General features: G+C 38.2%; 1 protein-coding gene across 3 annotated transcripts in view; it reads right to left on the minus strand.

Annotated features, from left to right (window-relative positions):
* LOC143017833 (protein arginine N-methyltransferase 1-like) overlaps nt 1-14,182 on the minus strand; it is a 62,017-nt gene that overhangs the window by 26,765 nt on the left and 21,070 nt on the right. For all 3 annotated transcript variants that reach the window (XM_076172768.1, XM_076172769.1, XM_076172770.1), the window contains exons 5-6: nt 4,407-4,594; nt 886-1,109 (exon numbers count right to left, since the gene is read on the minus strand). In XM_076172768.1, the coding sequence (XP_076028883.1) occupies nt 886-1,109; nt 4,407-4,594 (412 nt within the window). The remainder of the gene's footprint in view (nt 1-885; nt 1,110-4,406; nt 4,595-14,182) is intronic.

Consider the following 14,182-nt stretch of genomic DNA (forward strand, 5'->3'; position numbering starts at 1 on the left):
ATGGAATGGGTGAGAGTGGATTTTATGCCTTTGTTTTTTGGTTACCTCCCTTGTTGGAGGGAAAAAGCCTTTGATATTTGTATATGTATGTATTGATATTCAGAGTGAAAGGAAACAAGTAATATAGATATAACTTTATATTTTATAATAAATATTGTGGTGCATCATCGAATCATCACACATCAGGCAATTGATGCTGACCGCAAGAATTTGACTTATATTAAAGAGGTTAATGACACCAATCACTAGGAGTCTCACTGGAGTCCTCCTCCCAGACCCTCTTATGCCTTCACTTTTTGCAGTAAAAGATGCAAAGCAGGAGATCCCTAGCCCTATCACCTTTTTAGTTGCCTTCTATGACAAACATGTGCATTGGTGGTGTAATTGGAAGCATTATGGTCTTGCATCTACTTTGTTGTGGGTTTGAACCATGCATTTCTCTTTGATTACCTGTAGTGACTGTTACCTGCCCCAACAGTCCAAATGAATTAGCCAAAGGTGACAGCTTCAGTCACAGCTGCACACTTCCTGTCACTAACTCCTCATCATCACCTTAGGACATATATGGGAACATTGTTGCAGCATTTTTCTCTTCCTACCACAGGATCAGACTAAAATGAGGTTGAGTCATGGAAGTGGTAAAGAATAAGTTCAAGGGAACAGTATAATAGAAGGACAATACTAGTAAAAAAGTATGTCATCATTCCTTTATGAGTAAAGAACTTACTTTAATATAGACAAATGTATGGTTCTCGTCATAGAGGCACCCTATCAACAGACCCTAATGCACTGAAAGCATGTCACCAAGCAGTCAATACACTAATATTGGGTATAAAATAAAAACAAACTCTGTTCATGAGTAGTAATAAAAATGTGTGAACTTACCTAAGTCTTCTAATCCAACCATATGCATGGTACATCTATTGGGTAGCAGCATTCCTCCTGCATTCAAATGTTTATCTCTAGCATACAGGACTGAATCTAACATTCCTTCAAAGAGTAAGAAATATCCCATCCACTCTGACACAATGAAGTCAAAGTTGTGTTCAAATTCTAGGTCTTCCATTTTCCCTTTTCTTATTGTGATGATCTTATCTAGCTCATTTTCTCTGAAAAAAAATATATATACATAGAAAAGAATATACAGAATGTAAAACAAAATTGCATTACAGATTAATATTCCCAATCTTATCAAATCACTACAACTGACACAACATATAAACAACTGCACACACATTGATCGTCACAGTGTAAAGATGTCTCAACTAGAGCTCCTGAGAAATATCGGAACTTCTCAACCATAAATATAACAGGAAACCTAGTTTATATTAAATGGAAAGGGGAATATTTGGGGATGCCGGAGATGGTTTAATATGGAGGAAATAGAGAGTATTGAAAAAAATGGAAGGGAATGGAAACAGACTAGAAATTAGCGATGGAGTTGAACACAATGTAAACATTGGAAGAGCAGAGACCCCTACTGGGACAATACCGGAGCGTGACACAAACATCATAACACCATTGGGTGTTTTAAGGTATGAAGATGAAACTTTTTCTGGATTTAATAAATACAACAGAAGACTGAGCAGAATCACAGACATAGAAAAGATGAGATCTTGGAAGATTTCATGGAATCAAGAGATTATGGATCAAAAGAAAGAAATCATGCGCTTAAAGAATGAGTACAACATAATCAACAAAGAAATGTGAGACTTAACGAAAGAAAATGTGTCAACAAATAACGAGGTAAGTAAATTGAAAAAAATATATATAATAAATAAAAGTAAAAAGTGAAAACGAAAGAATAAAAACAAAAATACCACAAATAGTGTGACCTGAAAAAAAGAGGTGAATAAACAATTTAAGGCAGTGACTGAAAAGGTTGAATGAAACATAGGAGAGGAAGACTTACAGAAAATCAGAAAAGAATGGAAAAAGGACCAAGAAAGCCAAGAGATAGTTTTCAAATAAATTATCCAACAACAAATGCAGAATACCAGACACAGTTATTCAAGTAATCAAAGAGAATGAAAAATTGGATTACAGTAGACAAAATAAAAGTGCATAGTATTATATACATACATACATACATATACCAAGGCTTTTTTCCCCCTTACAAGGGAGGTAGCCAAAAAGGAAAAGGCATAAAATCATTTCCACCCATTCCATCCCTGAATACACTCCACACCCCTCCACCCTCCCTCTTATCTTAGCACCTCCTGGTACATGGTATAAAGAAAAAACATGACCTAGTTAGGTACTTCAAAGAAAAAGAAGAGAAGGAAATGGCAAAAAAATATTCTGAAAGCAGTACATGATGAAGAGCAAGAAATAGAAAAGGAAATAGAAGTGCATAAAATGAGACAATATTCAATTAAGGTTACAAATGGTAGCAGAAGTATTAGCAATAGCAGGAAAGTTTATGGAAAGTATATGGATACAAAAAAATGAATGATGAGGAAAAAGAGAAGACATTAAGAGGTGATCCTAAGAAAAAAATGAGAAAAAAATGGAGACTGAAAAGAAAAAGTTCTATTGAAGAGTATCAGACATGAGGCTGAGAAAATGGTATATTAAAAAAAAAAAAAAAAAAAGTAATAGAGAATCAAATTGAGAAGGAAAAAAATTAAAGGTAACTTATACTTATATAGACAATTTGATCTCAAGATTAAATGAACTAAATGATTACCTGTCAGAAGAAAAACCAGATATAATGGGAATTGTGGAGACAAAATGAAGTGAATATCAAATCCAATCTTGAGGGTTCATTGTTATTTATATATCTGGTGTTTTCCTTGACCCATTGCGTCAATGTGAAATCAATGGTCATTTCCAGTAATATGTTTCCCCAGTGATCTTCTTCCTTTTTCACAGTCATCTCTTCCCAACATATTTCTTACGAGTTAAAATCACCCATAATTACCAGATTTCCTTCTTTCTTTAGTATTTAATTTAGTGGATTTCTTGTGTCTTTCAGCATTTTAGAGTGTTCACTTTCATTCCATGCACAAGTTTTGGATGGTACATTAATCACTGCATATTTTCTATTTTTCGTATCACTATCCTCAACTCTTATCATAATCAATTCTACACTGTTCTCTCCTTCTGTAATTTTTGTCACATTTAGGCCTTTCTTGGTTAATAACATCACTCCACCCTGCTTTGTTTCTCTATTCCTGTACCAACAGTTATAAACTCCTTGTCCTACACTATTTGGTGGTAATGATCCTTTCAATTTTGTCTCCACAATCCCCATTATATCTGGTTTTTCTTGTTCTAGATAGTCATTCAATTCATCTAATCCTGATATCAATCCATCTATACTGGTATATGATATCTTTAATTTTGTTCCTTTTCTTCATTTTCTTCTTTCTCCTGCATTTCCTTTTCTCTTATGTACCATTTCCTCAGTTTCAAGTCCATTACTCTAAAAAAAAAATCCTTCCTTTCTTTTTCTGTTTTTTTTTTCTTTTTCTGTTTTTTTCCTTAGCTTCCTCCTTGAGTGTTTTTTTCTTTTCTTTTTCCTCATCACTCAATTCCTTTTTTATCCCTAGATTTTTGTAGTTTTTACTTTTAGCTAGTTTGTGTGAATGATATTTTGATGCAGCCCAAAGGGATTTCTCCCTGTCTTCTCTTTTCTGCATGAGGGGATGGAGAGGGGAGGTCGCCAATTAAATGAAGTGGCCTTGCTGTGGATGCACTGCATCTTGCTGCATTACTTCTGACCCAGGGCAGTGGGCAAGATGCAGGGATGACCTGTCATCCAGGAGAAGCCAAGAAAAGAGGGAGGAAGGGGTGGTAATGGTAGTGGAGCATGTGAGGATGAAATGGGTAAGAATGGATTTTGCCTTTGACTTTGGCTACCTCCCTTGTATGGGGGAAAAAGCCCTTGGTATATGTATGTATGTATGTATGTATGTATGTATGTATGTATGTATGTATGTATGTATGTATGTATGTATTTTACCTAGTTGTATTTACCTAGTTATAATATACGGGAGGGGAGCTTTGCTCGTGGTGACCCGTCTTTGTATCTCTCCGCATCAAGTTTTATCTTAAAATCTTGTATAGTGTTAGCACATACTGTTTTGTTGTCTATATATGTGTGTATATATGTATGTGTGTATGTATGTATGTATGTATGTATCATTGATATACATGTAAAGCAGTTTTGGTTCATCTTTGCATTTATGTTCAATACCCCTTTTCAAAATTATTTCCCTCCTCTATACAGATTCTTCGGAAGTAATTTCTAGCTCTTTTGTATACTTCCTTTGTTCTACTGTTTCTTTCCTTCCTCCATATTTCACTAGCCTTTCCTTGGCTTTGATTCCAAGTACTGAAACAAGTTAATAGTAATATAGAACCAACATTTCAAAGAAAAAATAAACAATATAACAACATACTTCACAATGTCCATTGCATGATAAACCACTTCAGACATGTCCACTCCTGTCACAGAAGCAGCTCCTGCTTTTGCAGCAAACATGCACAGAATGGACGTTCCACAGCCCAAATCAAGTACGTTCTTCCCAGCTAAAGCTTCAGAATTCTTCATTAGGGCATCACGATAAGATTCAGTTCTTACTTTATCCTGTAGGCAAAGTAGAATTTATAAAACAATTGTGTGAATCCCACAAAGAAATTAATATGTTATTATACCACTACTATTAAAACTAAATAATTTACAATATTTTACATTTAAACATATGACTTAAACCCTAGCATGCAAATTTTTGTTGTTGTTCTTGTCATTCCCTAGCCTGTCTAAGCAGTCCCATCTCCCACAGCTGGAATAGAGTTTTCCAAAAAATTCTTTATTGAGAGTATATTGTATTGTTGGTGTGCATGATTGTGTACAATGCAGTCTTCAATAATGTGTTGTAGGGTGAAGTGTTGCATCCAGATAGTTATTTGTGATGTGGCCATCCATCCAGCCTCTTCTAGCAGCTTGGAAGGGTTGGACTGGGTCACACCGAAGTCTGGCCAGGTGCACTCTGTCCTTTCAGAGGAGAGAGGATTCAGAGGATAAGGGGATCTGGCAGGCAGCAATGTATTGTTTTTCAGTTTGTTGATGGAGGCTGGTGTCTGGTGGTTGTAGAGGAAGAATGTATTTGTGTGACATAAGCACTACAGTGTTGTTTTGATGTTTCTTGGCATGTGTGGGTGTTTTGCTATGTAGTGTAGTGGGTGTGTGTTTGTGGAGACTGCAGCAAGTGTTTGCGTGCCTCTCATGTCAAGGAGATCCTTCACTTTGAAGACTTTTGTTTCATGACATAAATAGTCTGTAGGTGTTGTGTTTGTGCCGCCTGTAAATGTCTTTAGGGCTTTGTAGTCTGAAGGGTGTTGTGGTGTGCCGTAGTGAGATTAGGGGTCCATGTGGGGCTCGCATATTTCATTGCCAAGTATATACTTTGTATATTGTCATATTCGTTTCTTTTTTGTCCAAATGTTGTTCCTACATTTGATTTAAGCACATAAAGTCCAGGTGTGTATTTAGTCTTTATGTTTGTGATGTTTACAAAGGAGAGGTTAGGTATGATACCTGACTACAATCCAATTTTCAGTGGGAATGAAGAAAGTAGACTATCATTATATCAGCATTAGGTAGAAATAGTCAAACAGATTGAAAAACTTAAAGTTACAAAATCCCCAGGTCCAGATGAAATTTTTCCAAGTGCTTAAAGAGTGTAAATTTGAAATCTGTGACCAGTTAACAGAAATATTCAACAAGTCAGCAGGCAAACACTGTTTCTGTTCTCAAATGGGAGATAAATCATCTACATGCAACTACATGCCTACCAATTTGACAATAGTAATAGGTAACATGTTTGAATCAATAATAGCTGATAGAATCAGAGATTACATCAAGAGATATAATTTGTTTTGTGACTCGCAGCATGGTTTCTCCAAGGGTAAATCATGTGTGACTAATCTTGTATCTTTTTACACTAAAATATACAAGGATTCAGATAACAATGATAGTTATGAAGTTATTTACCTTGGCTTTAGCAAAGCGTTCGACAAGGTACCCCACCAGATATTACTAAATAAGGTCAAAGCCCATGGCATAAGAGGAAAAGGGTTTGAATGGATTAGAGCTTGGATCAGTGACAGAAAACAGCAGGTTGTCATAAATTGTGTAAAATCCAAATGGCGGAGTGTTTCTAGTGGAGTTCCCCAGGGCTCAGTTTTGGTACACTTATTGTTCATTATGTATATGACTTAGACAATGGGATTGATGTTAATAACTTTGCAGATGACACTAAAAAAGGATGCTTAATTAAGTCAGAAGATGCCAAGATTCTACAGGAAGATCTTAACAAATTGTTCACATAGTCAGTGAAATCGTAAATGGACTTCAATATCTCAAAATATAGCATGTTAAACTTAGGACTAAACAACCCCAAAAGCAGATACTGTATAGCTTAGGTAACACATTTTAAGAGAAAACTGAGTGCAAGAGAGACTTGGGAGTTCTAGTGAGTCCTGACCTTAAATCCAAGAAACAGTGCATTAGCACCAGAAATAAACTAACAGAACACTCAGTTTCATTGTTAGGATGGTTATGAATAGAAGTATAGAGGTATATCAAACTCTATCTGGTCTTAGACCCATCCTTGACTATGCTGTACAGTTTTGGTCTCTGTCCTACAGAATGGACATCAATTCACTAGAATCAGTACAGAGGAGAATGAACAAAATGATATATGGGCTCAGAAATTCATCCTATGAAGAGAGGCTTAGGTACCTAAAGTTACACTATCTGTAAAGATGCAGAATGCAGGGTGATCTAATTAAGATGTTCAAGTGGATCAAAGGCTTTAACAAGGGTGATGCAAACAAGGTCATCATATTAAAACAACAGGGTAGGACTCACAGTAATGGATTCAAATTTGACAAATTTAGATCTTGGAAGAAAATAGGCAAGATCTGGTTTACTAATAGGGTAATCAACAAATGGAATATACTTAATAACCATGTAGTGAGCACCAAAACTATTGGTTGTTTTAAGAATTAGACAACTTTTTGGATGGGGATGACAGGTGGTAATGGACATGGAACTGCCTAGTGAAGGCCCTATGATCTCTTGCAGTCTCCTTCATTCTTATGTTATGTGTTTTTTGAATGACATGGATGTTACACCAAGAATCTTGGGTGTATGTGTGGTATGAGAGTGTTGTTGATATAGAGGTGTGGTATGTACTTGTGTTCTGCTGTCCAATTGGTGAGAAGTGCAGCTGTAGATTTGGATATGGCTACTTTGATTCTATTTGTGGTGAACTTTTTTTTTATTGAGTGTATTGAGGTATGGTTGTAGTATTTCTGCAGCTTTGTTTGCATTGCAGTGTGTGCATGTACTTATGCCTGAATAAGACAAGATTTGTATTTCTGAGGTGTCAGGTGTGGGTACATCAAGCATGTATAGAGTGTGGGTATTGAATGAGTCCTGTGGTACTCCATTCTTAAAGTTTCTGGTGTGCAATGATTGGCCATTATGTGACACATGAGCATTTCTACCAGCCAGACAATTGGCCAGCCATCTTTTGGTACTATTGTGCATCTTTGTGTCATATATTTTGTTTGCAAAATTGTGACAGGGGATAGCATTGAAAGCTTTACTAATGTCTAGTGTTATGAGAAGTGTTCTGTATGGGGGCTTATCTGAACAGACCTTTCCAACAACAGAACACTTTACAGTGGTGAAATGTGGAACTAATAGGTAGTGAGGTCATTTGGTGATCACTGATATAAACAAACTTTGTTAAACTGTGTGTTCCTAAGGCTCTTTTTAATTTTAAAGGCTATTTTAGCAATTTATTAGCATGACATGATAATATAGTAGTCAAATGTTCACCAATGCCAGACATGCATAGTGATAGACCAAACTTGCTCCATTCACCTCTTCCTTAATACTGGAAACCCAGCACTCCACATAGTAGCTCAACAACACTGCCACCTGGTGTCTATTCACTGAACCATACAAATCCAATTTGGCTGCAATCAGCCAAATGACAATAATGAACACTCCAACAATGCTCTGTCTATTCACTTTCTTTTTTTCAAAGTATTTATAAGCCAAGGAAACCTACTGACCAGAGAGGACTGCTCACAAATGCTGGGCCGAGGCCCCTTTCTTAGTAAGGTAGTCAGCAAGTTGTTCAGAGGTTCCGACCCAAGAAACAGAGTTAATCTCACCAAGCAACAACGTATCCTTCAGCAGTGCAATATTGATGTGAAGACGACAATCCTCCACACTATGAGAAGAATTCAAAGCCTACACTAAACTCTTGTTGTCAACCAAGCAGTGTACAGCTAAGGTCTGGCATTTGACAATGTCCCTGATAATCCATCCAACATAGCAAGCAGCCTCAGCACACTCAACAAATGCCAGGGTCTCAGCAGACAATGTAGATTTCACCACTCAACGCAATACCCTTGATTGCCAATAAATGAGGCATCTTCTTCCTTTCCCATCTTTGAGAAAAATCACAAATCCTCCCTGGGAGCCACCATCGGAAAAGTTCCCAAAAGAAACATCTGATAAGCATTCAATTATACAATCCTCTACAGCTGATAGCTTTCTAAACAGCAGGCAAAAATGGTCACCCACAACTCGATTGATAATTTTATTGAGTCTCACAGCATCAGCCACTGTAGCCTTTTTACAATGTCCGCTCAGTTCCCACACATCAAAGGCAATGTTAGGTCTCATTTGTATGGTTATCCAGCTCAGTTGACCAATCAGAGCACTGAATTATTTCTTCTCATTGTCCAACAGCTCACTGGACTTCCACTGCCGACCTGCGACATCCCAAACTCGGTGGTGTGAGCGGACTGGCATAGCTATACTGGCCAACCATTACATCTTCAACTGTAGTGCCCACTTCCAAACCTATGTACTTGAAGGTAGATGATGCCCTGCTCCCAATACAGAACTCTCCTTGAAGAACATCAATAACTTTCTTCAGGAACACCCCAGTGCCTATCCAGAGAAAATTATCCACATATACATATATCATACCATGAAGTTCACCATCATAATACCAAGAAAACAAGGATGGTTCAAGTGGACACACCTCAGCTGACAGAGACAGTAGCTGACTTTTGACACACAAGTACCACACTCTCACTGCAACACACAGACAGTACACAGTCTTTTTTAGCCTCAAAAGTTGACCATAATATTCTGGAGGAGGATCCAAGTAAACATCTCACTCTATGTAGTTGCCCTGAAGGTAAGCTGACTTCAAATCCAGGCTGTGACACTCCCAACCAAACACAGAAGCAATCACCAGAACCAATCGGATAGACTCTTTAGAACAAACTGGGGAGTCTTTCCTAAAGCCAGATGTGTCCTTCTCAAAACCCCTTGCCTTAATTATAGGGCTTCTATCTTTCACCTTTTCTATGACAGTCCACCAAACAGACATAAAATCCTGTCACATTATCTGAGGCAGAAATTGACTCTAGAGCAGGTGAGGAGCTACTGGTGACAGATAGCACCGCAGGATTGAAACCAAATACTAACTGGTTTGGGCTAAACCCAGAATCAATCACCAATGTATTATGGGCTGACAGCGCCCAAGCCAAGGCTACATCAATATCACACTTAATATCCTCAAACACTTTTGGCACTGTGTCACCAATTATAGCATTCAATCATTCACGTGTTATTGCTTCACAGACGTTCTGCAGCAGCGGTTAAAATTTTAACACCAAACAGATCGCCAAGTTCTCTCATATCACTATTATTAAATTCAAGTCCATTGCCAGAGAGAAGTTTCCTCGGAGCACCAAACAATGAAATCCAATTTCTGAAGACCCTGCAAATCGCTGTCTCAGCAGACTTGTTGGCAATGGCTGATGCCACACAATATCTTGTAGTATGATCTACTATGATAAGAAACTGATGTTGCTATGCCTGTTTCAAACCCATTGCAATTACTTCATTAAAATTCTCTGCCATCTGCACACTAACAACTGGTCTAGGTTTTGGGCGTTTATACTTTATACACACTTCACAGTTTTCAGTAACGCTTCTAATCTGTTTCTCCATGTCCCTCTCCAACATTTCAGCATTTCGTAGCATCCACACCCAGATGGCCAAATTGACGATGAAGTTTTAAAGCAGTTTTACTGCTATTCGGTGAAACCAGCAACACATTCTGGATCCCTGGTTCTAGTCACAAGAGCAGTGGCAACATGTAGTGACCTAACGGTGATACCTTCAACTTCTCCCATCTATTCATAATCTTCACTGAATCCTTACCAATATCAAGAACTATTTTCCCTTTTTTTCATTGACTGCTTACTAATCAGATGTGGAAGAATACACTCAACAACATCGGTTGACAGCTCCAATCTCACACCTCTAATCCAACATGGAAGTACTACACACTTAATGGATCTATAGGTTACACCATCTCCAAACAGAAATGTACAGCTAGATCTTTCTTCTTTCACCATGGCCAACTCTTCATTGCACAGGTTGTTCAAATAATTATCCAACCACTGTTGACCACTAACTGTAGTTAAACAACTGGTATCCAACATACCACAATTTTGAGACTCCTTGGCCAAACGCATAATCTTAGTCTGCTTGACATTTTCATCATTGGCATATCCAACAAATTTGTATTCCTCAATATCATCACCAGTATCTTGTTTATCAATACCCCTAAATGACACCTCATTATTCTCGTACAAATGCGGACAATATCGAGCCCAATGGTAACACCAATCATATATTACACATCGTGAAACTTGGCCATCACAATCCAGAGGATCAAGTCTTCAATTAGTCCCTTGGTCACTCAATTCAACTTGTGTTGACATTACAGCTCCTCTTCCCCTTCTTTGAAATCTATATCTCTGTGATGATCTATGTGGTTGCTATCCATAGGTGGCACAACAGACCTCTTTATTATTGCCATAAAAGACAGGCTCAGCCTTAATGTCCAAGGGACACACTGCACCTATATCCACATCTGACTCCTGAGTTGAGTGTAAACTCAATTGCTGACCATGGACACATTCTAAAGTAGATTTCTTATTAGTACAGTTGATTTCGGAGATCGATGACATCACAATTTGAGTCTCATGCTCAGCCAAATAGCAAGAAGCATAAAAGCCATCACAGAGTCTGGCAGTCATTCCTTCCTAAGAAATTAAGTCTATGCTCTTTGCACCATTTTCCCTCTTCAGAACTATAATTCAATTTCAGAAGATGCCATTCTAGCTCGGCCAGTTAAAGATAAGTATATGGCTAATGCCTGCTTATCTTTAGTTAACCTCTTCCATACGGTGCCACCTACGTAGGCGGCATGAGGAGCAAGTGGATACACGAGGCTGCCATATCGGCGTCTTGATTATATTTATTGTAGTTGTCCCTGCGTAACTGACATACTCTCTAAACTGGCTTCATCACATTTTCTATGGTTATCAAAATTCACGGGTGAAAGAGAGAACGATCGATATAAGCGGTGACTATTTTCTATGGTGCAAGTATTATGACGCAACATCGTACATCTGGCAGCTAATGCTGCCCGCGAGATTTTGGACCGGAGTGAAGTGGTTAAATCAACTCACTCCATATGCTTATATCCTTTTTCCAATTTTCATATTCAGATTCATTATCAAACTTAGGAGGGCACTTAGAAGAGAACATAACTACACTCTACTACCATTGATAGACTAAACTTGCTTTATTCACCACTTCCTTTATATTGGAGACCCAGCACTCCACATAGTAGCTCAACAACACACCTGGTGTCTGTTCACTGAGCCACACAAATCCAATATGGCTGCTCTCAACCAAATGATAACAATGAACACTCCAACACAGTATTAAATGACTACAATAATATCAAAATAGCAATAATTGCACTGCACACACACACACATATGCTCAGGCACCCCACCAACATGCATTAGCCTATAACCTTGGTTAAACTACATTCATGGGATATTTGAGTATGTCACTGCTCTACTGTATGATACAGAATCTCCAGTTCTCTAAATGTTAAAAACCACCAAACTATTGGCCTCTGCACTACTACAGTGTCACTTTGATCATGGTTGTTGTTCATGGTACCCATGTCTATCTCAACTCCTCAAACACAAGCTACAAATCTGTCAAAACAACCTGATTGGAGTAGTACTCAAATTAAATCCTAGAACACATCCTGAAGTATTCCATTAAAGTTATCTTAACTGGTTTACAGTGGAAAACAGAGTGAACTTTTTAACTACTTGTCATATGCACAAAATTGCACATGTATTACCTCATTTTACGTCTGTTTTGGGCAAAAGTTCTTTCAAGTTCACAGCTTTACTTTTATGGAACAAGCATGATGTATTAATGCAAACCATATAAAATCATATGTCATTCAAAGTGTCCTGTAGGAAATTACTTTTAGATGCTTATTTGTCTAGCAGCCAAGGGAACTATATTCATCTATCTATATACTAACTCTTTCCCCCTTATATTCATAAGTGAGGTAGCTAAGTCAGAGGTACGTACCTATTCCCACCCATTTCAATCCCCTCCACCACTCTTATCTCAGCTCCTCATGGATGACGGGTCATCCCTGCATCCACTGACTACTAAATGTGTTTTAATATATTTTTTTCTTTTTTGTCAACTTTTGTCCTTCAATTTAGTCAATATTTGTGTCTTACTTGCATTTTTGTATACTTTTGTTATCTTGTATCTTGAGGGACCTTAATGGAAACAAGCCCCTTATGGCTTTATGAGTTATCCTTAGTATATTACTATATTTTTAATTGGTGACTCAGTCTATATTTGTTGACTAATTCTTTTATATTGGTATTGGCTTGAACTGCTTGTAAAATAATTCTATATTGAAATACCTTTAATCAAATACCTTAGTACAGTCACAAGTAAGCTATACAAGTAGTGCTTTATTTGCTGTTCTCTCCAGTGCTGGGGTATGTGGTATCTCTGGTGTGGTATGGTTGGTTGGTGAAGCAGTTGGGTGAAGCTGCTCAGCCTTCCAGCAGGTATATGAGTGAAGGCTTACCTGGCTAAATCTACCTATACCTACTTGCTGAGGCACACCTTTATGCTTTACAGCATTGGGCCTTGGAGGCTGGTGATCACAATCCACAGCAAAAAAGAGAGGATGTGTGTTCAAGAAGCAACCCAATGTCATAAAAGATTTGCCTGGTCTGAAGTGGTGACCATAGGTTCAGGGCGTGGGGGTACAATTAGTCATTAAAGAGTCAGATATTGATATTACATGAGTTTCATCTAGCACTGGGCTTCATTCACAGTGTGTTAGGTTTCTAATTTTCAGAGTAACAGAAACTGCTGTGTGCCAATGCATACAAAATTGGGCTGATACTACTATGTTAAGGAACATGGGTTTGTTTCTTACCACAAGTTTCCAAGTGATGAAGAATTATGACGACAGTGGATGACATGGAGGGTGAGCACAGTGATGTCTGGGGAGGTAATCTAATGGTTGTGTTTGGGAGAAGGATTATCTAGTAGTGTGGTTGCTGGAGTTTTGAATGCTTAGGTCTGGTAGTTGTTCTGGAATTTTGTGTCCTCTAACATCTCCAGCAGCCATATTGGATGGTTTGTATTCAAGTCACCAGTTTAGTATACTGTTTGGTATATACTACTGGCTTAAGATGCATGAGGTGGAATGGGTGGGGGGATGGGGGGTGAGGTAGTATGTGTGAGCAAAATTTGATGCAGCCCGAAGGGATTTCTCCCCGTCTTCTCCTTTTATGCATGGGGGATGGAGAGGGGGGTCGCCGATTTAATGAAGTGGCCTTGCTGTGGATGTGCTGTGTCTTGCGACACTGCTTCTGACCCAGGGCAGTGGACAAGGTGCAGGGATGACCCGTCATCCAAGAGGTGCTAAGATAAGAGGGAGGGTGGAGGGGTGTGGAGTGTATTCAGGGATGGAATGGGTGGGAATGATTTTATGCCTTTTCCTTTTTGGCTACCTCCCTTGTAAGGGGGAAAAAGCCTTGGTATATGTATGTATGTATGTATGTAAGATTCCATGATTAGTACTTCCCCTTTTGGTATTTCATGGTCTTCTTTATTCTTGATAATCTATTGTAAACAATTTGGAAAACTGTCAGCTAAGTTTTCCAGCTCCAATGCATCAAAATTAGTTAACATTTCCTACATGAAGGCTTC

The sequence above is a fragment of the Oratosquilla oratoria genome, chromosome 33, assembly GCF_046742065.1.
Source record: "Oratosquilla oratoria isolate Oo_2021 chromosome 33, ASM4674206v1, whole genome shotgun sequence".
Taxonomy (NCBI): domain Eukaryota; kingdom Metazoa; phylum Arthropoda; class Malacostraca; order Stomatopoda; family Squillidae; genus Oratosquilla; species Oratosquilla oratoria.